Raw genomic sequence first — 22,283 nt, forward strand, 5'->3', positions numbered from 1 at the left:
GCAATCATCATTTTACAGATGAGAACACAGAGACACTGAACAAGGTCACAGATAAGCATGGAAAGAGCCAGGCTTTGAACCAGACTTACCCCATTGTATGCTGCCTCCTGGGACACAGCCCTTCCTGGGAGGTGTGTCATGAGTGGTCTAGAGTTGGGCCTGGGATCACCAACACAACCTGTCCCTACCCTGCTCCCTCCCCACAGTGTACTAGTCTCCCTGCTCACAAACTGCCTTACTTCTGTGTCTTTGTACATCCTATTCCTCCACTGACTTTTCTTCCTATCATTTTTATCCCTAGTGCTCGGTACAAACCTGCCTCTTCCAGGAAGTCTTGCCAAATCCTCCAGCTCTCATCCATCACTCCGCTTTGTGTACACTCTCAGGGCATTGTGTCTCGCTGTGTTGCCTACATTCCTTTATCCTCGCACCATAATGATCTCACCATGTCTGTTGTCCCCATTCGACTCTGGTTCTTTTCAACAAGGGCCACATCTGATTCAGCCCCATGGCCCTGCACTGAGCTTGGCACATAAGATAGGTTCAGTTTGGGCTATTGTACTGAGTAAACTCACAGCAGGGATGTGGCTACCTCAGTCCCAAACAGGTGACTCCATCACTGGGTCCACAAGGGCTGAGGGTGGGACCAAGACTACCCCCTAGGGACCTTTGCAGGCTAGAGCACAATGAGAAAGCATGGGCTTTCTTTCCACCTCCTCTCCAGCTTTAGGCGAAATCCCCAAATTTGTGGCCAGGAAGCTGAGGCCCAGATAAGGAAACTGAGGCAAGGGAACAGGGAGTTGCCCAAGGTCAAACCATGAATCAATGACAGATACTAACTTGAACCCCACCTCCAGACTCTTGGGCCAGTGATCTCTGCCCTTTGGGCTGCCTCCTTTGTCAAGTTTATTTCTATCAAGTTCAGGAAGACTATAGGCCTTCAAGTCACTTACTTAACATTTATTAAGCACTGGTCAAGCACCAAGCATAGCTCCAGGCTCTGGGGCTAAGTGGAGAGCAGACTAGCTCCTGCCCATGCCTTCAGCGAGCTCACAGTCTGGAGCATATAGAGTGGGTCATGCAGGGCCTTGTGGGCCACAGTGGGGACTGTGGAAGACTCAATGTGATGCTCTTGGAGGTGTAAACTGGCACAGCTGGCTATCCCACCCTCCACACTGGTCACATTCATTCTGTGTTGCTGACCTTTCCCCCAACCCAGTGGGGAGGAGAGGGTGGCTATCCCTGGGGCTCAGGACCTAGCCTTGGCCACCCCTCTTCATCAAGGCACTGCAGAGGCCAGGCCTGGCAGGCACCTGGGATCACAGCTCTGGCTTGTAGTGGGAGGCTAGTGGGTGGGTGATCTTTATTCAATTACAGCTTCAAGTCCTGTGAAACACCCCTGCCTACTGGGCGGCTGGGAGGACAACTGTCTGTCACGTAGCTGAAGCAGCAGGCACTCCTTAGGGGAGCACTGCAGAGTAAAAGCCTTAAAAAAAAAAAAAAAAAGAGTAAAAGCCTTAATGACCCCGTAATCAGAGTAATGAAGATGAATCGCACCTTGTGCTGCCTGCCCATTCCTTCCTCTGTGTCTAGCAGCCAACATCAGACGCTGGAAACTCCGGTTTAGTCAGTATGAGCAAGGCATGTTTAAGATCATGAAAACAGGTGAGATTTTTCTGTTATAGGTTTCTAGAAGCTCAATATTGAAAATAATCTCAGCCATCACCTCTTCCAGCCTCTCCATCTAAACCAGAACTCCTCTCAACAGTGAGTGTTCTGAGAGAGTATCTAAACCTCTTGCATGCCTCTGGTAGACAGGCAGATCACTACCTCTTGAAGGCATCAGTTCATTTTTAAAGTCTTCTGAGTTTGTCTTTCTGTTGCGTTGAAACTTTCTTTTGTCATTTGTATGTCTTGATTCAAGCTCACCTTCACCACACAGTGAAAGTGAAAGTCGCTCAGTCGTGTCCAACTCTTTGCGACCCCATGGACTATACAGTCGATGGAATTCTCCAGGCCAGAATACTGGAGTGGGTAGCCTATCCCTTCTCCAGGGGATCTTCCCAACCCCAGGGATCGAACCCAGGTCTCCTGCATTGCAGGCAGATTCTTTACCAGCTGAGCTACCAGGGAAGCCCAAGAACACTGCAGTGGGTAGCCAATCCCTTCTCCAGTGGAGCTTCCCGACCCAGGAATCGAACCAGGAGCAGACGCTAAAAAGCAGTCTGTGACCTTGAACAGGTCACCTTGCTCTTGTCCCCATTCTCTCTGTAAGGTGTTTGAGGTGTTCAGGGGGTAGGTGGCTGCCTACTCTACCGGCAGCCAGGCCCAGCTCAGACCTGACACCAGCTGCCGGTGCCCAGCCTGGAGCTGACACAGAGCAGTGCTAGCAGTTGAAAGCAGAACAGACCAGGGCTTCTCCCAACCGTAATCAAGCCCCGAGGGAACACCCTGTGTGGATGATGGTGGCTGGATGCCAAATGAAGTGAAATATCTCCTTTTCTCAGGCTGTTAACTTTTTTTCTTGTTTAAGGAAGGGGAGGATAATGACATTTAGCACTTTACAACTCAGCAGTAAAATGAGCAGATGGAAACAGATCCCCAGCATCGTGGGCATGCTTCCAGCAAGAAACCCTCCCTGGCTCTAGCTCTGGCTCCATGGGGCCGAAGTTACTGGCAAGGTTTGCTGATGGGGTGAAGGACACCGCCAGCCCCCTCCCACCCGGGCTCCGCCCACAGGCACCCCTCCAGGCTGCACGTTGTTGGTAGTGCTGGCCCCCGTGGCCTGCTTCCTGTTTCTGGTCGCTGTGTTCCGCCTACCTGGAGCACCATTCGTACACCAGGTCTGTTTGGGGTGTGACCTCTCTAGTTTGGAGATGCGGAGGAGCAGAGGTGGGAGGGGTGGGTTCTCAGAGAGCTTGCTCAGTCGCTTCAGTTGTGACCAACTCTCTGTGACCCTATGGACTGAAGTCCGCCAGGTTCCTTTGTCCACAGAATTCTCCAGGCAAGAATACTGGAGTGGGCAGCCATGCCCTCCTCCAGGGGATCTTCCCGACCCAGGGATCGAGGATTCTTTACCATCTGAGCCACCAGTGGTGAGTAAAAACTGTTGCGGAGCTGTGGAAAAGCTCCGGCTGGCCTCTAGGTGGCCACAGAAGAACAATTTGAGCGCAGAAGTTTCCCACAGGGAGGTTAAAAAAAAGTTGTCACCTGTGGCTGATTCATGTCAATGAATAGCAAAAACCACCACAATGTTGTAAAGTAATTAGCCTCCAATTATAATATATAAATAATTTTTTTTTAATTTTTAAGTTGTCCTTGTCATCATCAAAACTATTATTTACTGAGAACTCTCCACTGGCCAGTCCCCATGGCTCATGTCTCACACACCTCACTTCATTTTAACCTTCCCAAGCCCAGGAGCTATGTGTTAGCACTGTCTGCATTTTACAGGTGAAGAAACTGAGGTTCAGAGAGGTTCAATAACTTTCCTGAGGTCCCTCAAGGCAGGCAGGCTAAAGAGTACTAATGAATGACTTTGTAACTGTTTTGAGTTTAGATTACTTTTTCTCTTCTATCACATATGTTGCTCTATTAACTGTGCACTTAAAAAAACCTGAATGCACTTTTCATGTTTGTTTCCAAAGTAGTCAATAGCTCTATGCTGGGACTTGTTCTATCTTAGCATGTAAATCGTTTCATTAAATTACAGGTCTTCTGTGAGTTTTATTTGTAATCCACAAAGTCAAAGAAACCGACAGAAGAACCCCTACTGTGGTGGAGAGCGATTGCCTCCACCATCTGCCGTGTGCCTCCCTGCTAGGAATAGCACCTCTCCTTCGTGGGCTACCAACCACTCCTTCCCCACTTGGAGTGGTGGCAGAAGGCTGTCAATCATAATACCCCACCCCTGACTGCACACGCCGACGTGACCAAGGTTGGGCCAATCAGAGTCCTTCCCAGAGAGTTTTTCAATTGGGTGCAAAAAAAGGACAGAAGATGCTGTCTGTCTGTCTGTCTGCTGGAACAGCTATTAGCAACTGTCCCTGATAGGATTACTCATTGGAAAAGACCCTGATGCTGGGAAAGATTGAAGGCGGGAGGAGAAGGGGATGACAGAGGATGAGATGGGTGGATAGCATGACCGACTCAACGGACATGAGTTTGAGTAAACTCCGGGAGTTGGTGAATGGACAGGGAGGCCTGGTGTGCTGCAGTCCATGGGGTCACAGAGTCGGTATGACTGAGCGAATGATCTGAACTGTGGGCATCAAAAATCTGAAAACAGTATCTTAAATGAGACTGTGTGTTTATCTTGCAAGGCCAGCTCATGTATTACCTCAGTGTCCCCTCTCTGCTCACCCACCAGGTACCCAGTAAGGTCATCCTACTGCAAGCTCCTGACACTCTCCACCTGTCTGGAAGCACTGGGTAGCTGACAGCCCCGGGAGGAGCTTTCAACCAAGGGGGCATGGAAATTGCATAAATACCCGAGCCTCATAAGCCGGGGTGGGTGAGGGGATAGGATATTTGGAGGAATGTGAGATTAAGGCCCAGTGGCCCATAGAAGTAAGCTGTTCATTTTTTATCACAGCCTGTATTCATTTCGAGCTCTTTCTTCTCACTTCCCTACTCTCCTCTCAGTGTTTCCTGAGATCATCTCCCAAATAAACTAGTAAGTACAAGTGAAAGTCGCTCAGTTGTGTCTGACTCTTTACGACCCCATGGACTATACAGACTATACAGTCGATGGAATTCTCCAGGCCAGAATAGTGGAGTGGGTAGCTTTTCCCTTCTCCAGGGGATCTTCCCAACCCAGGGACTGAACCCAGGTCTTCCACACTGCAGGAGGATTCTTTACCAGCTGAGCCACCAAGGAAGCCCAAGAATACTGGAATGGGTAGCCTATCCCTTCTCCAGTGGAGCTTCCCGACCCAGGAATCAAACTGGGGTCTCCTGCATTGCAGGCGGATTCTTTACCAGCTGAGCTACCAGGGAAGCCCCACATGCCCTCAGATCTTTGACTCAGGACCTGCTTCGGGGGATGGGGGGCAAGCTTTAGATGCCCTTGAAATCCTTCCTCATCCCAAGATGAAGACTCTGCCACCTCCAAGTACTCACATGGCACCTTGTTTGTACCTCTAATAAATACACCATGGCCTGCCTTGTAGTATTTATTAAGTATAAAATAGGAAGGAGGAGGGAGATGGGAAGGTGTTTCAAGAAGGAGGGGACATATGTGTACCTATGGCTGATTCATGTTGATATTTGGCACAAACCAACAAAATTGTGTAAAGCAATTATCCTTCAATTAAAAAAAATAAAATTTTTAAAAATAAAATAGGAAGAAATAAGTGTTTCTTGAGTACTATGCCTTATACCAGGTGTCTTGTGCTCATTCATTCATTAACTCAATTCATTTTTAATTAAATATTCATTTATTAACATTAATTAATGATCATTCATTCATGAAATCTTTTTTTAAATTTACACTCTTGACCATTTATTTTAATTATTTTTTTTAATTGAAGGATATATAGTTCATGTACAATGTTATGTAAGTTACAGGTGTATGACAGTGATTCACAATTTTTAAAGGTTATAGTCTATTTATAGTTAGTATAGAATATTGGCTATATCCCCTAGGCTGTATAGGCTCCTTTTATTTAAAAAAATTATAAATAATATCATGACAAGTATATTTTTTAAAGCTGATTCCATTTTGGATGGTTTATTAGGATGTAAATCTTTAGAAGTGGAATTATAGGATCAAATTATATGAACAGTAAGATTTTTAATATCTTATTTTTAATTAATTATTTTTATTTTTGACTGCCTTGGGTCTTCGTGGTGACGCGTTGGTTTTCTCTAGCTGCTGTGAGCTACTCTTCATTGCCGTGCTTGGGTTTCTCATTGCGGTGGCTTCTTTTGTTGCAGAGCATAGGCTCTAGGACATGTGGGCTCAGTAGCCATGGAGCATGGGCTTAGTCACCTCGAGGCATGTGGGATCTTCCCAGACCGGGGATCAAACCCGTGCTCCCTGCGTGGGCAGGTGAATTCTTAACCACTAGGGAAATCCTAATATCTTATTTTTAGAGTATATTTTTATTTTATTTTTTTACTTAAATGCCCTGATTTTTTTTTTTTACTTTATTTTACTTTACAGTACTGTATTGGTTTTGCCATACATCACATGAATCCACCACAGGTGTACACGTGTTCCCAATCCTGAACCCCCCTCCCACCTCCCTCTCCATACCATCTCTCTGGGTCATCCCAGTGCACCAGCCCCAAGCATCCTATTATCCTGCATCGAACCTAGACTGGCGATTCGTTTCTTATATGATATTATACATGTTTCAATGCCATTCTCCCAAATCATCCCACCCTCTCCCTCTCCCACAGAGTCCAAAAGAGTGTTCTATACATCTGTGTCTCTTATGCTGTCTCACATACAGGGTTATCATTACCATCTTTCTAAAATCTTTATTGAGCATTTATAATGTGCCAGATAGTGATCTATGCCAGGGGTTGGCAAACTATGGTCCATGGGCCAAATTAGGCACACTGCCTGTTTTTGTAAATAAAGTTTTATTGAAACACAGCTGTACTCATTTATTTATGTATGTTTATGGCTACTGTCTTGTTATAACAGCAGAGTTGAGTAGTTGTGAGAGAGACCATATGGCCTGTGGAACATAGTAAACAGTAACAGTAAACAGCATTTACTGTCTGGCCCTTTGCAGAAGTTTGGTGCCCGTTGGAATAGGCACTGGGGCTGCTGCAGTGAACAAAACAGACAAAAATCACTGCCTCCTCCACTCCACTGGGGTGAAATCAGGGGCAGAGGGGGGAAATCGAACACAGTGAACCCCAAACTAGATATTTAGTATGTTAGATGATGATAAATGCTGTGGAGAAAAAACAAAGGGCGAGAGAGAGTATCACGAGTGCTCACCAGCAGGGGTGGGGATTGTGGTGAAAATTAGGGTGTCAGGAGGTCCTGGCTGTGAACATGACATTTGGGCAAAGACCTGAAGCAGGTGAAGGGGTGAGCCTCGTGGACATGGCGGGGAGGAGCCTCTGGGTAGTGGGGCCGCAGACCGAGGGCCACACTGGAGTATTAACAACAGTTCATCCTATGCTGAGCGTTAGTTACCATGTGCCCTTCATGGGCTTTACATACATATTCCATTTAATTACTTAAAAGTTATCTCATTACACATTTAATCTTACAAAAGAATGATCTGAAGATATTTCTATTATTAATAAAGACAGAGCTTTCCGTTTACATAGTTGTTTTACAGTGCTGTTCGTTTACTCTTCATAGCATCTCAAAGAGGTTACTGACCCCATTTTAGTCAGCCGAAACCCAGAAAGGCCAAGTCCTTTGTCCTGGGTCACACAGCTAGTAAATGCTGGCCGTGGAAAGCAAGCCCAGCTCTATCTGCCTCCAGACACTGCCTTGCTCTCTCTAAGCCACCAGTCTTGGAGGGTGTAAACTCCATCTGGTCCACTCACACCTAACAACTCCTTGTTAGGAGTTGGCAAAGGCTTGTTGGAAGGAACTCAGTTACCGTCATCCTTCTGGATGAAAGTGACCGGGTAAACTGCTGGAGTCATCCTCGGAATTCACAAATGCAATCATTCTCTCTGTCTTGGGGCATCTACACTGTGTCCCAGCCTTCTTCTGGCTATGCCAGTGCTGTGTAGTGTTAACCCCAAAGCAAGGGCTCAAAACGGGCTTGTTGACTGACAGATTAACTATTGCTGCGATTCTGTTTCATTGCACTTTTAGCAAGACTTTCTTATGAACTGAAGGAGTCATTCAGAAAGACATTAATTCAACAAATATGTACTGAGAATTACAATGTGCAGAAAAATTGAGTTTTACTATATACAAAGCCTTTCTACATAGTAATCAGATTTACTGTGAGAGGGGCTAATAGGTGAACAAGCAATAGGTCCTCCTCTCTGGGAGCTTGCAGCCTATGGGGGTGAGGAGACAAGTGTTTTGTATGTGCTACAGGACCAACTGTGTGCCGGGCCTTGTGCCAATCAGGGCACTTTCATCACTAAAAATAATCCTCATAATAGGACTTCCGAGTTGGCCCAGCGGTTAAAAATCCACCTGCCAATGCAGGGGATGCAAGTTCGATGCCTGGTCTAGGAGGATTCCACATACCAAGGGGCAACTAAGCCCATGCGTCACAACTACTGAGCCCACAAGCCATAACTACCGAAGCTATGTCCCTAGAGTCCGTGCTCCACAACAAGAAAGGCCACTGCAGTGAGAAGCCCGTGTAACACAACTAGAGAGTAGTCCACGCACAGCGACAAAGGCCTAGCACAGCTATAAATAAATAAATACAAACTTTAAAGAATAATTATAATAATAGCAAACATTATTGAACCCTGATACACACCAGGCACTGTGCTAAGCCCTGTACCTGGGCTAACTCCTTGTGTCTTCATCACAACTCCATGGAGGAGATGTCATCACGGTCTTCAGGATGAAGGCATCTGATCCTCAGGGACAATGAGTATCTCACCCCCAGGCACATTGTAAGTGGGTGACAAAGCGAGGATTTGCATTCAGCTCTATTTGCCCCACCACATATACACACTCAGCTATGACACACCTGAGAGAGAGAGTAGGTCAGAGGAGAGAGTCAGGAAAAAATTTGAATGGTCTCAAGAGAGGGGAAGGTGGGACGTCCATGGTGGTCCAGTGGCTAAGACTCTGTACTCCCAGTGCAAGGGGCCTGGGTTTGCTCCTTAGTCAGGGAACTAGATTCCACATGCTGCAACTGAAGATCCTGTGTGCCACAACAAAGACCCAGTGCAGTCAAATAAATAAATTTTTTTTTAAAAAAAAGAGGGGTGGGGAGGCCATGCCAGGGGAGGCTTCAAGGGTGGGTTCCTCAAGAGGATACCATTTGAGATGGTCCCCAGTGAGCCTCCAGCAGAGGGTATCCAGTCAGACAGAAACGGTCTCTTTGGGTAACTGCTCCACAACTTAAATTGTATGTTTGTTACAAACAAGTTGCTATTGGAGGCTCTGAGTGGGGAGATCGGGCTGTGCATCAGACAGACCTGGAGATGAATCCTTTCTCTCCCTGTTACTAGTTGTGTTGACCTTGCACAAGCCAACCAACCTTTCCAAGCCTTGGTTGTCTCATCTGCAAAATGGACATAACAGTGATAATTATACCTCTGGGGGTTTTATTGTAAGGATTTAATTACATACAGTTGTAAAGTATCTAATACTGTTCTTGGTACCTAATGAACAATGATGATGATGACGATTGGTGCCACACTTCTATTCTGAGGAATCTCAATTTAAAAAAAGAGGCCCGCTTTCTCAGCTCCCTTCTAATGTCTAATCATCCGAGACTTGGACACTGAGCAAATGAACAAGTGGGCACTCTGAGCCCAGGGGGAAGAGGTCCCTGGAGACAGAAGGGCATTGGTGTTCCACACAGTGGTCGGAACAGAGGTGGCAGAAGAACGATGGCTGTCTCCTCACGGTGGGCAAGGGCAGCTGCAGTCCTGAGAGTCGGAATGATTGAAGGCCGAGCCGGATACTTCCAGTCATTATCTCTCATGCGCCTGTCACAATGGCCTCACATGGCGTTCTGTTTTACTGAAGAAACCAGGAAGCAACGGGCCCAAGGTCTCAAGGCTGGGAATTGGCTGGGCAGGGTTCCCAGGCAAGGCCACGTTCCCACCTCCAGTCTAGTCTGTCTGGGCCAGTCTGGGCTAACAGGTTAGGGGGTGGGCTCAGGAGTCCCACAAGTGCCTGTCCCAGTGGCTCTCTGGAGTCTGGGCATTACAGGAGTCTCCCATCTGGCCTCTTTCTCCATCCCCCTCCTCCCATCTCAGTTCACACCTCACTCAGGCAAAGAAACACAACTGACCACGTTCTTCCATGGTATAAAACCCTTCCATTACCCACAAGGCTGCCTCTCACACTGGTCAGTGCTCTCAGCTGAGGAGGCGGCCATCTTTCTGAAGTGACGATTACTCTTGTTTTCAAGTTATAACAAATACATGCTCTAGAGTGGAATGCAAAATGTCCAGGCATTTTTCTCAGAGGAGGAGTTGTTTCGGGTTAAGCCTCAAAACAGATGTGTGTACGTTGGTGGGGGCATTCTTCACAGAAACAATTTCACCAGCCTCAGAGATAAGAAACTCACGGTCTGTTCCAGCAAGCCCTGACTCAGTGGTGCCCACTGCCTTTCCAGTTGTGCTTCCCTGACACCTGGGGCTGCTCTATACTCCAGTCAGAACTATCTTGAAGCCTTTTTCCTTACAGCAGTGTGACCTGCTGCCCCTCTGAAGAGAATTGTCTTCCTATTCACCCTCTGCTACTTTTTAACCTGAAAAACTCCTAGTTATTGTTTAAGTCTAATTGCACATCCCCTCCTCCACGAAGCCCTCCTGGATTCCACCCCTCCTTGCAGTGCTCCCCTCCCAGCATCTTGCTCTCCTTTCTTCACAGCTTCTTACCACAGTCTGCTGTGACCTCCACTTTGAGACACCTTCTCCAAGAGGTTAGGAGCAAGTTGAGGTCAGGGAGTTCACCATAAACTCAGCCATCCTTGTTCATTCAGCACACACTAGGAGCCCCTCTCTGTGCCAGGCTGTGAGCTCTGTATGTAGAGACAACTCAGCATGTCCTAAGAGGAGCTCTGACCCCAAGTAGACAAACCATCCACTCATATACTGATTGATATATTAAAACAAGCAAAAAGCAAAACCTCTTGCTGAACCCAACACGGCTAGGCCTTCTGCTTAGAGGTGAGGATCCAGAAAAGAGCCAGACCTGTGCCTGCCTGCAAGGGATTCCCAGTCTGACCAGTGGCCAGTGGAAACCACTAAGCTTATGATGCATCTTAAGCTTATGGCTGTGGGGCACCAAGGCAAGTGACTTTTGCTTTGTTGTGGATGACAATGAATGAATGAATTTCTTTCTCTCTTTTAGGGAACTTGTGAGGTTGTAACCGTGAATGGGCTCTGTAAATCAAGGCACTCAATAAATGACTGATCAGTCGATTGAGATGTCACCCATGAGGTGGCTAGCAGTGAGAGGGCTATATTCTGGTCTCCACCACCCTGGACTTACTCAATGGGGAGTAAATCTACTCTGACCACAGCCACCTGGAGTGGACCTGCAGCTGCTGGCTGCAGAGCCTCCTGCAAATTCCCAGTAAAAGGCAGCAGTTCTTGGCCTGCCTCCCAAGAGGGTCGTGAGCATTAATTAGTTACCATTGGTAAAGTGCTCTGAAGACATGGGGGTGTATAAACACAGCAACTCATTAGGCCTCTCCACACCACAAAGCTCTACAGCCGGGAAGAGCTAATTGAGAAATAATTAACACCTCAGGGTGCAGAGGAGGATGCCTGGCTTTTCTAGGATTGGAAGGGATATAATAAAGTGCATGGAGAGCAGGAAGAATTATAAGGCTACTTTAGATCCCAAAATATACTAAAGGTTATTCGCCTTCTGCCCCCAGGGAAGAGTGCGGGGACCTTGGCCCCACTAAAGCCTTTGGGACTGCATTCCTTGGAAAAGTCCAGAGTACAGTGCTGGGCTGCAGAGGCCGAGTGATGCTCTTCATGCAAAAGAGCTCAGGTCCAGCCCAGGTGTGCCCGGCTTCTAGCGCGTGAGCAGATGCCAGTTGTGGAACTCATCTAGCGATATTTTCCTCAGGTGTAAGACCCAGATGGTGACATGTGTCTACCATCCTCCTGCCCCAGCACCAGTGTGTCTGATGTCCCTCCTCTACGTCAGCAGATCTAGCCCCGGCTTCACGTTAGGATCATGGGGGACTGTAAGTACTGACCAGCATCTCGGGGCTGGGACTGGGGGGCACACAGTGATTCCTAGTTCAAAGTTAAGACCCACTGCTTTGGTTTGTGTATCAGGCACTGTGTTGGGAGCTGTAGAAAACACATGTAAACCCTACCACACTCAATGCTCCCCTCACAACAGCTCATCATTCCTGATTCAATGCCTCAGAGTGTCCTGGACATCCCTCTCCACTCTCACTGCCATTTTTGTGCTGCCAAACCTCACCCAAACCATTTAGGCTTGGTTTGAAGCTCACGTCCTCAGGGAAGCCCTCCTTCCCTGTGTTCCCACAGGACTGTTCTCAGCCCTATTATAACACCGATCACACAGTGCTGTTCCTGGCAGATCCTGGTGGGCTGAAAGCTTCTCGGGGGCAGTACCAGAATCACCAGTGTCTTGCACTGGGTCTGGTATCTTTTAGGCTCTGAATAAACTGTAATAGTTATAAGTTAGATAGAGTTATTTGATATGCAACTCCCACCTCAGGGCATTTGCACTTATTGTTCCCTGTGTCTGGAGCACTTTTCTCCCAGATATCTGCAAGTCTCTCTTCAGGTCTTTGCTAAAATGTCACCTTCTCCCCCAGACTTTCCCTGATCCTTCTGTTTTGAATGGTAACCACTTGACCTCCAACCCATTCCCTTCTCTAATTAATTTTTCTCCATAGCATTTAAAACCATCTGACTAATGGGTCCTGTCTTTATAGAAAATTGTTATAATTTGTTTATCATGGAGTTTTTACATTAATTTTTAAAATTCAGGGATTGACATATTACTATATATAAAGTGAAAGTGAAAGTGTGAGTCGTTAAGTCTGTCTGCCTCTTTGCGACACCATGGACTGTAGCCTACCAGTCCATGGGTTTCCCTAGTGGCTCAGATGGTAAAGAATCTGTGTGCAATGCAGGAAACTGGGTTTGATCCCTGAGCTGGGAAAATCCCCTGGAGAAGGGAATGGCTACCCACTCCAGTATTCTTGCCTGGAGAATTCCATGGACAGAGGAGCCTGGTGGGCTACAGTCCACGGAGTTGCAAAGAGTTGGACACTACTGAGCGACTATATGTAAAGCAGATAACTAGTAAGGAACTACCACATAGCACAGAGAACTCTACTCAATACTCTGTAATGAACTAAATGGGAAAATAATCTAAAAAAGAGTGGATATATGTATGTGCATAATTGATTCACTTTGCTGTACATCAAAACTAACACAACATTGTAAATCAACTATACACCAATAAAAATTTGAAAAATAAATTAAAATGTAATTGCATTAAAAACCACTGGTCTTGAGCCCTGAGTTCTTCGACCTCCCCTTAAAATTCACCATATTGGATAACTGACTAGAATGTAAACTACACTGAAGGCAGAGAATTTTGTCTATTTGTTTACTATTCCTAGTTTCTACAAGGGGCTGGTACCTGGTTGCTGTTGTTCAGTCACTCAGTCGTGTCCAACTCTGCGACCCCATGGACTGCAGCACGCCAGGCTTTCCTGTCCTTTGCCATCTTCTTGAGCTTGCTCAAACTCATGTCCACTGAGTCAGTGATGCCATCCAACCATCTCGTCCTCCTCCTGCCTCCAATCTTTCCCAGCATTAGGGTCTTTTGGTACGTGGTAGCTGCTCAAAAAATATTTCGTGAAAGTTTGACCTAGTGTCTTTAAGACTAAATAGAATGCCTTATTTCAATTCTTTTAATATTTTAAATGTATTTAAATTGAAAGCCTGTAAAATCTTAGGGCAGATTCGAAGCCACATTGCCCACTGTTGTCCTGGTTACACACTCCCCAGCGGTTCTCCGATTCCAACACAGAGGCGGGCCCCGGGATCCAGCGCGCGAACACCAGACTCCGAAACCTACCCGATCGGCCTTGATCATAGAGTTACACCTCCCTCAATCCTAGAGGGTACTTCCGGGACGATTTACTTATTGCAGCCTAGGCCAATCTACGTGCGCGTTCTCTCTCCTTGGCTAAGTTTCCGGCAAACCTTTCACTGGAGTCTAGAGTGGGGTGGGGCCAGGCCCCGAGAGCGCGGCTTTGTGATTGGTAGGAAGGGTAAGAGGCGGGCTTGCTGGCACCGCTCTGGCGCAGGCGCGGTGGTTTGTGTGGCCGTGTCTGTGCGGGCGACGTTCCGTGGGACTACGGTTGGTGAATGGGCATAACAGTGAGGGCTGAGGGACGGGCGGGACACTGCGGAAGAAGAGCGGGCTCGGTTCTGGGCGCGGAGACCGAGGACTTTGGTGTCAGTTTTTCCGCGTGCATCCCGGCCCTAGATTGGGGCGGGGTCACAACCACATAAACTGTTGAATAATTTTCGTTTCTTAGTCTGTTTCCTCCATTGTGAAATGGCAGGACTTCCTTGTGTGCCTCGGGTCTTTGTGACCAGTAACTTGTGAGAAATACAATCTCTCTGCCCACACCCCCAGACCTACTGACTCAGAAATTCTGGCGATGAGGCCCCACAAGCTTTCCCGGTGATTCTAATGCTTGCTAAAATTTCACAATTACTGGGCCACTGTAATGTGAGGGGTCGACTTGAGAGAGGTCTTGGAGACAGACTGATTTGCTTGAGGAAGAGTCAAGGGTGAAGGAGTTTCTGGCTTGAGCCACGGGCCTGAGGTGAGACTTTTAAGTGATGGCTCCAGGTGTGAGCCACATGTGTCCTGCCTCCAGGGCCTGCATTTTTCCGCGCAGGCATACTAGGGCTCTGTGGCCATGCCTCCCAACTGTCTTCAGGTCATGGGCCACAAAGGAAATGATAATATTCGTACAGAGGCCAGGGGAAGTTGTTGAAGCTGCTGGAAGTTGGAGGGGACCCCTGAAGGACTGAGGCTGCTGAAAGTTGGAGGGATCCACCTGAGAGGATTTGAGCTTCCCAGAGCTGAGGGGAATTAGTAACCTGTTCTCAGCATACTGCAGGAGAGCTTTTGTTCTGTGGGATGTGTTGATGATTAGGGGCACTCACTAAGTTTGGCAGTATAAATCAAGAACCTTGAAAGAGTTTATATCCTTTTGCGTCTCCAAAATTGGTGGCTGTCATAGAAGTTTTATTGGAGGCCGATCTGTGCTGACTGCTGCAGGGTGTCAGATCACAGTTAACACATATTTCTGTTCGACTTGTTTTTCTTCAGGCACAAGTGCCTCTCTGTGCCAGGGTGTCATGGAAGGGCTGCTGACAAGATGCAGAGCATTGCCCGCCCTGGCCACCTGCAGCCATCAGCTCTCGCAGTATGCTCCTCAGAGGTTTCACCACTGTGCCCCCAGGAGAGGGAAGCGCTTGGTGCTGTCCCGCATGTTCCAGCCCCAGAAACTTCGGGAAGACCAGGTACTCTCTCTCGAGGGCAGATCTGGCGACCTGACCTGTAAGAGCCAGCGGCTGATGCTGCAGGTGGGCCTCATCCACCCGGCAAGCCCCGGATGTTACCACCTCCTGCCTTACACTGTCCGTGCCATGGAGAAGCTGGTGCACGTGATAGATCAGGAGATGCAAACCATCGGGGGACAGAAGGTCAACATGCCCAGCCTCAGCCCAGCAGAGCTCTGGCGAGCCACCAACCGGTGGGACTCAATGGGCAGGGAGCTACTGAGACTTAGAGACAGACACGGCAAGGAATACTGCTTAGGACCAACCCATGAGGAAGCCATTACAGCCCTGGTCGCCTCCCAGAAGACACTGTCCTACAAGCAGCTCCCATTCCTGCTGTACCAGGTGACGAGGAAGTTTCGGGATGAGCCCAGACCCCGCTTTGGTCTTCTCCGCGGCCGAGAGTTTTATATGAAGGACATGTACACCTTTGACTCCTCCCCCGAGGCCGCCCAGCTGACCTACAGCCTGGTATGTGATGCCTACAGCAGCCTGTTCAACAGGCTGGGGCTGCAATGCATCAAAGTCCAGGCCAACGTGGGCAGCATCGGGGGCACAGTGTCCCACGAGTTCCAGCTGCCAGTGGACGTTGGGGAGGACCGACTTGTACTCTGTCCCAGCTGCCACTTCTCTGCCAACGTGGAGACTCTGGACTCGTCACGGACAAACTGCCCTGCTTGCCAGGGGCCACTGACCGAAACCAAAGGCATCGAGGTAGGGCACACGTTTTACCTGGGCACCAAGTACTCCTCTATTTTCAATGCCCAGTTCATCAATGTCCACGGCAAGCCATCCCTGGCTGAAATGGGGTGTTATGGTTTGGGTGTGACACGGATCTTGGCCGCTGCCATTGAAGTTCTCTCTACAGAAGACTGCATTCGCTGGCCTAGCCTCCTGGCCCCTTACCAAGTCTGCCTCATCCCCCCCAAGAAGGGCAGTAAGGAGGAGGCGGCCACAGAGCTTGCGGGGCATCTTTACGACCACATCACAGAGACAGTGCCACAGCTCCAGGGGGAGGTCCTGCTGGACGACAGGACCCATCTGACCATTGGGAACAGACTGAAAGACGCCAACAAGTTCGGCTACCCCTTTGTGATCATCGCGGCCAAGAGGGCCCTGGACGACCCTGCACATTTTGAGGTTTGGTGCCAAAATACCGGAGAGGTGGTCTTCCTTACCAGAGAAGGAGTCCTGGAATTACTGAGCCGAGTGCAGGTTGTCTGAACCACCCTCTGTACCCCTCCCACTGTATCTCACAGCCTTGGTGTTCACTGAAATGCTGCCTTTCCTGTACTGCTCCCCGGAGCTGGTCTCCCCAGAAACAGAGCAGCTCGTGGAAGGTGAGACCACGTTAGGAAAGCCAGTTGTAGTCATTTGTTCGGATTATTTGTATAAGTTGTTAACTTGATCCCTTTGGGCTGGCCGTGCCGCCACATAACCTATCTTTCATATTCCACTGTGGAAGCTTCTGTTTGGAGGTAGTGGCTAGAAAGAGCCAAGTTGTCATCTTGGCCCTCAGGAGAGTCACTTCCCTTCTCTCAGCAGTTTTCTACACCACATGTAGGTTGGGGGCCTCCTGATGACTGACCCCCTCCCAGCTCCAGCAGTCTGACCTTGGGCCTCTTGCTGCATTCAGTGCAGAGAGGCAGCCCACCAGTCCTCCTCCTCTGAGAAGTGGGCTGAGGGTCTGGGGACGAGAATCAGGACACCTGGCTGCCACTGACTCACCAGTGACTTGGACATGACCCCTCGCCTGCTGGGGCCTTCGAGTTTCTCCATCTGTAACGTGAGAAAATGGAACTAGATCTGTAAAGTCCTCACAGCTGACTAGCTGGTTCCTCGAGAGGTTTATGACAGGCAGATCTGGTTCCTCTGATTCTCCATTGTTTAAGCTACCCGGAAAGTTAAAACAGTTAGCTAATGGCCCCCAAACCACCTCCAGAGACCTGACTCTCCCTCTTGAGTTGGCCTGGCACTGAGATCATGTTATATTGATTGAATAAAGTCAGACTGTTGGGGTGAGGTTTGCACGTTAATTGGAAACAGTGGTAACACCTGCCAAGTTCAGAGTGCCGCAGCTTCTTGCCTGGAAACTCTTTTTCTACTTCTCCACTGGAAAAAGAAAAAATTGGGTGACTGGAAAATATGTGTTATACCATTTCTTCCCTCAAGTGTCTGCAGGCTTCCAGTGCTACAGTGACTTCGTCCTGGCTGCAGAGTTGGATCCTAGAGCCATGCGTGACGGAGGTGAATTATCAGTGGAAGGTCACTGCCTGAGTGCTGGGGAGAACTGGCAGCGAGCTTGATTGAGCTTTCATTGCTCCTGCCCCCAGGAGCAGGATCAGCTTCTCCCTCCTCGGCCCCTGGTGTCACGGCTTGTCCATACCTAAGGAGAATCTTTCAGGGCTAAGCTCAAAGCCATCACCTCCTGAAACATGCTCGGCAGCTCCTGGCAATGGTTTCTGTCTTTGGCATCCCCTGTGCTCTCCTACTAGCACCGACACCCTTCTCACTTGGTGTGCACAGCTCACTGTATGGCTGCCAGCCTCTTGTCATTGATGGTCAGCTCCCCTGAGGCTGGGGTCCTAGGCTGACTCCTAGTGCACTGAAGTGTTGTCTTGGCCTGTTGTTCTGCCTGCCAAACAGCTTCCCAGCAGCTTGTGACCGCTGATCGTGCCAGAGTAACCTCACCCCCAGCACACACCATCAGGGTTCCTAATGAATGTAGACGCCAGGCCCTAATGACTCCCAGGCTACCGCTGGGCTCTGTGCCAGCATTCAGGCTAGGAGACAGGACTCTGAGAGCAAACCTAGAGAGGCTGGATTGTAAGACAAGGATCTTACTCGGGTGCACAGTGGAGTCCCCTGGGTCCCACCCCGAGGTTCTGTTCTGGGGTGTGGCCTGGGCGTCAGCAGTTTTAAAATTCCCCAGATGATTCTAATTTGCCAACTTTGTGGAGCGTCCTCAGCCCACATTGCAGGGTTGAATGTTTGAGTCATTTCAGTTGTGCATTATCAGGTTGATGTGAGCTCTCTGCTTTCAGCACTTATATATGCCGTGTTCAGATCTTAAAACTGTTAAAGGTAAGTGCTGTGAAATCTTCATTTTACGGATGAAACTGGAAGCTCCATTCAAGCAATTTAAGAATGCACAGCTATTATGTATCAGAGCTAGAATCTGGGTACTGACCAAAACCTGTGTCTTGTCTCACTATACTGCATGGCCTCTGCCTGGGCAAAATGATTCCAGTAAGTAAAATGGATTATGTATGTCTGATCAACTTAGCCTGAAGTAGAGAAATTAGAATTACGTGCAAATGAGCACTTTAAATATTTTTTTAAATTTAAATTTGTGCTTCATAAGCATACTTTATGGAAGGCTAGCCTAATGTAAGAATAAGCACTTCTAAAAATCAGCTTCAGGGAATAGAGAACTAGTTAATTTAAAACTCTCATAAATGTGTATGATATGGAATGATTTGAGGGTAAGGTAGAATCATGGAACTTTAGAACAGGAGAGCTTGCAGCCTGCTTGTCCAGCCCTCACTTCACAGATGGGAGACAAACCTGCAGTGGAAATTAACCTGCTGCAACCCATCTGACTGGCCAGACTGCCTGATTGCAGACCAGGTCCTGCATCTCCTGAATTAGGCTACCTTGGGTCAATCTTGTTGCCAGGAGTGACGGCTGGTTGAGTCAGCCTTTGAGGTACAGAGGCCTTTAGGTTTGAAAGAGATACCCATTTTCCAAGGAAGACACATACAAGGAGCACAGTGATTTGCTCAACATCCAGCTGAACTGAAACCCAGGTGTCTTGATGACTTAGCCAGTGTTTCTTGCAGTAGCCAGGGGCAGTATAATTTGGTGGAAAGATTAGGACCTTGAATAGAGAATCAGTTTTCCACTTAGCAGGTATATGATCATAGACAAATAACTCGTCTTTTGTGCATCTCAGATTCTTCATCTGTGAGATGCTTTCATAATGACACCCACACCTCCTTGGGTTGTCTGAGGGTTGGCTGAGCTGAGTTATATGAAAAGCTTAACCCCTAGTGTGCTCTCTGGAACCACGATGACTTGCATGGGATGACTTAGGAAATAATCCATTGGGACCTCAGGCTCTGCTGTTAACATTGAGACCTGGGTTTTGTTTTTTTGCTATGTTGCTTCACAACTTTCCTGGGGAGTGGCACAAACAAGAATTAAGTAACATATGCAGAATGGTTCCATCTCCTTAGAGGAAAGACAGAAATATTCAAACCGTGTACATTGCTCTATCTTTTCTGAACTTGCCAACATTACTTCTTGCCATAAATTGATGAAATGGGGTTGCTGGCAAAATAACAGGTACAGGCTGTATTATCGTTGCTCATTCCTTGGGGAGATAGAGAAGCAACTGGCTGGGAAATATTTAACAGAATTAATACTTGGGGACAAAGGCTGGTGCATAACAAAACCATTGTGTAAATCAAGCTTAGAATGTAAATCAAGGGCTCCATTAATATTCAGTGTTTTAATGGAAGAAACACCTGCTGGGCCATCAATAAAAGAGCTTTGTGGAAATCTTGAAATTGTCATTTCCTTAACTACTTGAGCGCCAGGCCTCTTTACACCCCTGTCCATTTCTACTCCTAGAGGCCGGGACACTTTTTAGAATTTGTCTGCATCTAAGGGCACACATTCTGGAGTTACTTATCCACTGATCTCCAGTAGCACACATTGGGCACCTACCAACCTGGGGAGTGCCTCTTTCAGTATTCTATTATTTTGCCTTTTCATACTGTTAAGGGGGTTCTCAAGGCAAGAATACTGAAGTGGTTTGCCATTCTAGCAAATTTGGAAAACTCAGCAGTGGCCACAGGACTGGAAAAGGTCAGTTTTCATTCCAGTCCCAAAGAAAGGCAATGCTCAAACTACCGCAAATTGCTCATCTCACATGCTAGTAAAGTAATGCTCAAAATTCTCCAAGCCAGGCTTCAGCGATACATGAACTGTGAACTTCAGATGTTCAAGCTGGTTTTAGAAAAGGCAGAGGAACCAGAGATCAAATTGCCATCTGCTGGATCATGAAAAAAGCAAGAGAGTTCCAGAAAAACATCTATTTCTGCTTTATTGACTATGCCAAAGCCTTTGACTGTGTGGATCACAATAAACTGTGGAAAATTCTGAAAGAGATGGGCATACCAGACCACCTGACCTGCCTCTTGAGAAACCTGTATGCAGATCAGGAAGCAACAGTTAGAACTGGACATGGAACAACAGACTGGTTCCAAATAGGAAAAGGAGTACGTCAAGGCTGTATTTTGTCACCCTGCTTATGTAACTTCTATGCTGAGTACATCATGAGAAATGCTGGGCTGGAAGAAGCACAAGCTGGAATCAAGATTGCCGTGAGAAATATCAGTAACCTCAGATTTGCAGATGATACCATCCTTATGGCAGAAAGTGAAGAGGAACTAAAAAGCCTCTTGATGAAAGTGAAAGAGGAGTGGAAAAGTTGGCTTAAAGCTCAACCAGTATTGACTTTCTTTACTGGAATCTGAATGAGTGTTCTCATAATCGGCTCCTTTACCATCTCTATGGAAAGCGTTAGTTTTCTGGCTGTTTGTCAGTATATCAAGATGGGATTTTTCCTCATACAGAGCACTGAATAGTCAAAGATATTAAACTGAGCTGATAAGTTAATGGATTTTATGTAAGTTATACAATCTTAACTTGGTACTTGTAAATACCACTAAGTGGGCCTTCTACCTATAATACTCCAAAAGTTAAGGCAGCAGAGGGATTAGAATTTTTTTTTTTTTTATAATCAGTTAATTCACTTTGTAAAATGGCTGTAAAGGATAATGTGTACAGATTTTCTGTTCACATATTCAGTTGTAAACTTCCTAAGACTGTTATGTTTCTATTGCTTTTGTATGGAATGACATTGCAAAATTAAAAACCTTCTTTAACTGAAAAAAAAAAAAAAAAGCTCAACATTCAGAAAACGATGGCATCTGGTCCGTCCCATCACTTCATGGCAAATAGATGGGGAGATATTGGGAACAGTGTCAGACTTTATTTTTCTGGGCTCCAAAATCACTGCAGATGGTGATTGCAGCCATGAAATTAAAAGACGCTTACTCCTTGGAAGGAAAGTTATGACCAACCTAGATAGCATATTCAAAAGCAGAGACATTACTTTGCCAACAAAGGTCCATCTTGTCAAGGCTATGGTTTTTCCAGTAGTCATGTATGGATGTGAGAGTTGGACTGTGAAGAAAGCTGAGTGCCAAAGAATTGATACTTTTGAACTGTGGTGTTGGAGACGACTCTTGAGAGTCCCTTGGACTGCAAGGAGATCCAACCAGTCCATTCTAAAGGAGATCAGTTCTGGGTGTTCTTTGGAAGGAATAATGCTAAAGCTCGGAGAAGGCAATGGCACCCCACTCCAGTACTCTCGCCTGGAAAATCCCATGGATGGAGGAGAAAAAAATTCTTTCTAATCCCTCTGCTGCCTTAACTTTTGGTCTGCAGTACATGGGGTCGCTGAGTCGGACATGATTGAGCGACTTCACTTTCACTTTTCCTTTCATGCATTGGAGAAGGAAGTGGCAACCCACTCTAGTGTTCTTGCCTAGAGAATCCCAGGCACATCGGAGCCTGGTGGGCTGCCGTCTATGGGGTCGCACAAGAGTCGGACACGACTGATGCGACTTAGTAGTAATATGCTAAAGCTGAAACTCCAGTACTTTGGCCACCTCATGCAAAGAGTTGACTCATTGGAAAAGACTCTGATGCTGGGAGGGATTGGGGGCAGGAGAAGGGGACGACAGAGGATGAGATGGCTGGATGGCATCACCGATTCGATGGACGTGAGTCTGAGTGAACTCCAGGAGTTGGTGATGGACAGGGAGGCCTGGCGTGCTGCAATTCATGGGGTCGCAAAGAGTCGGACACGACTGAGCGACTGAAGGGCACACATGACTTTTAGAATTAGGAAAAGAATTTTTTAAAGTTTTCTATAATGTGGAAATTGGGGAAAGTATTTTTATGATGTTTTTGCAAACTTTTGG

The 22,283-nt window shown here is 47.3% G+C and overlaps 1 protein-coding gene and 1 long non-coding RNA gene across 3 annotated transcripts; both read left to right on the forward strand.

The window, feature by feature from the left end:
* The first annotated feature begins 3,049 nt into the window (after nucleotides 1-3,049).
* LOC120856097 lies at nucleotides 3,050-4,694 on the forward strand. The gene is made up of 2 exons (XR_005719390.1): nucleotides 3,050-3,095; nucleotides 4,370-4,694. It is a non-coding gene; the product is annotated as an uncharacterized LOC120856097 (long non-coding RNA).
* A 9,264-nt stretch (nucleotides 4,695-13,958) lies between these two features.
* On the forward strand, nucleotides 13,959-19,796 carry PARS2 (prolyl-tRNA synthetase 2, mitochondrial). 2 transcript variants are annotated; one of them, XM_040231066.1, is made up of 2 exons: nucleotides 13,959-14,005; nucleotides 14,993-19,796. In XM_040231066.1, the coding sequence occupies exon 2, from the start codon at nucleotides 15,022-15,024 to the stop codon at nucleotides 16,447-16,449; it is 1,428 nt and encodes a 475-aa protein (XP_040087000.1). In that variant the 5' UTR covers nucleotides 13,959-14,005; nucleotides 14,993-15,021; the 3' UTR covers nucleotides 16,450-19,796. The 2 variants fall into 2 exon arrangements, with proteins under 2 accessions (XP_040087000.1, XP_040087001.1); XM_040231067.1 differs by having other exon boundaries at nucleotides 13,961-14,335.
* Nucleotides 19,797-22,283: the final 2,487 nt, after the last annotated feature.

The sequence above is a fragment of the Oryx dammah genome, unplaced genomic scaffold (assembly GCF_014754425.2).
Source record: "Oryx dammah isolate SB20612 unplaced genomic scaffold, SCBI_Odam_1.1 HiC_scaffold_28, whole genome shotgun sequence".
NCBI classification, from domain to species: domain Eukaryota; kingdom Metazoa; phylum Chordata; class Mammalia; order Artiodactyla; family Bovidae; genus Oryx; species Oryx dammah.

Coding starts and splice junctions, on each gene's coding strand:
- PARS2 (XM_040231066.1), top strand. CDS start 15,022: ATGGAAGGGCTGCTGACAAGATGCAGAGCATTGCCCGCCCTGGCCACC.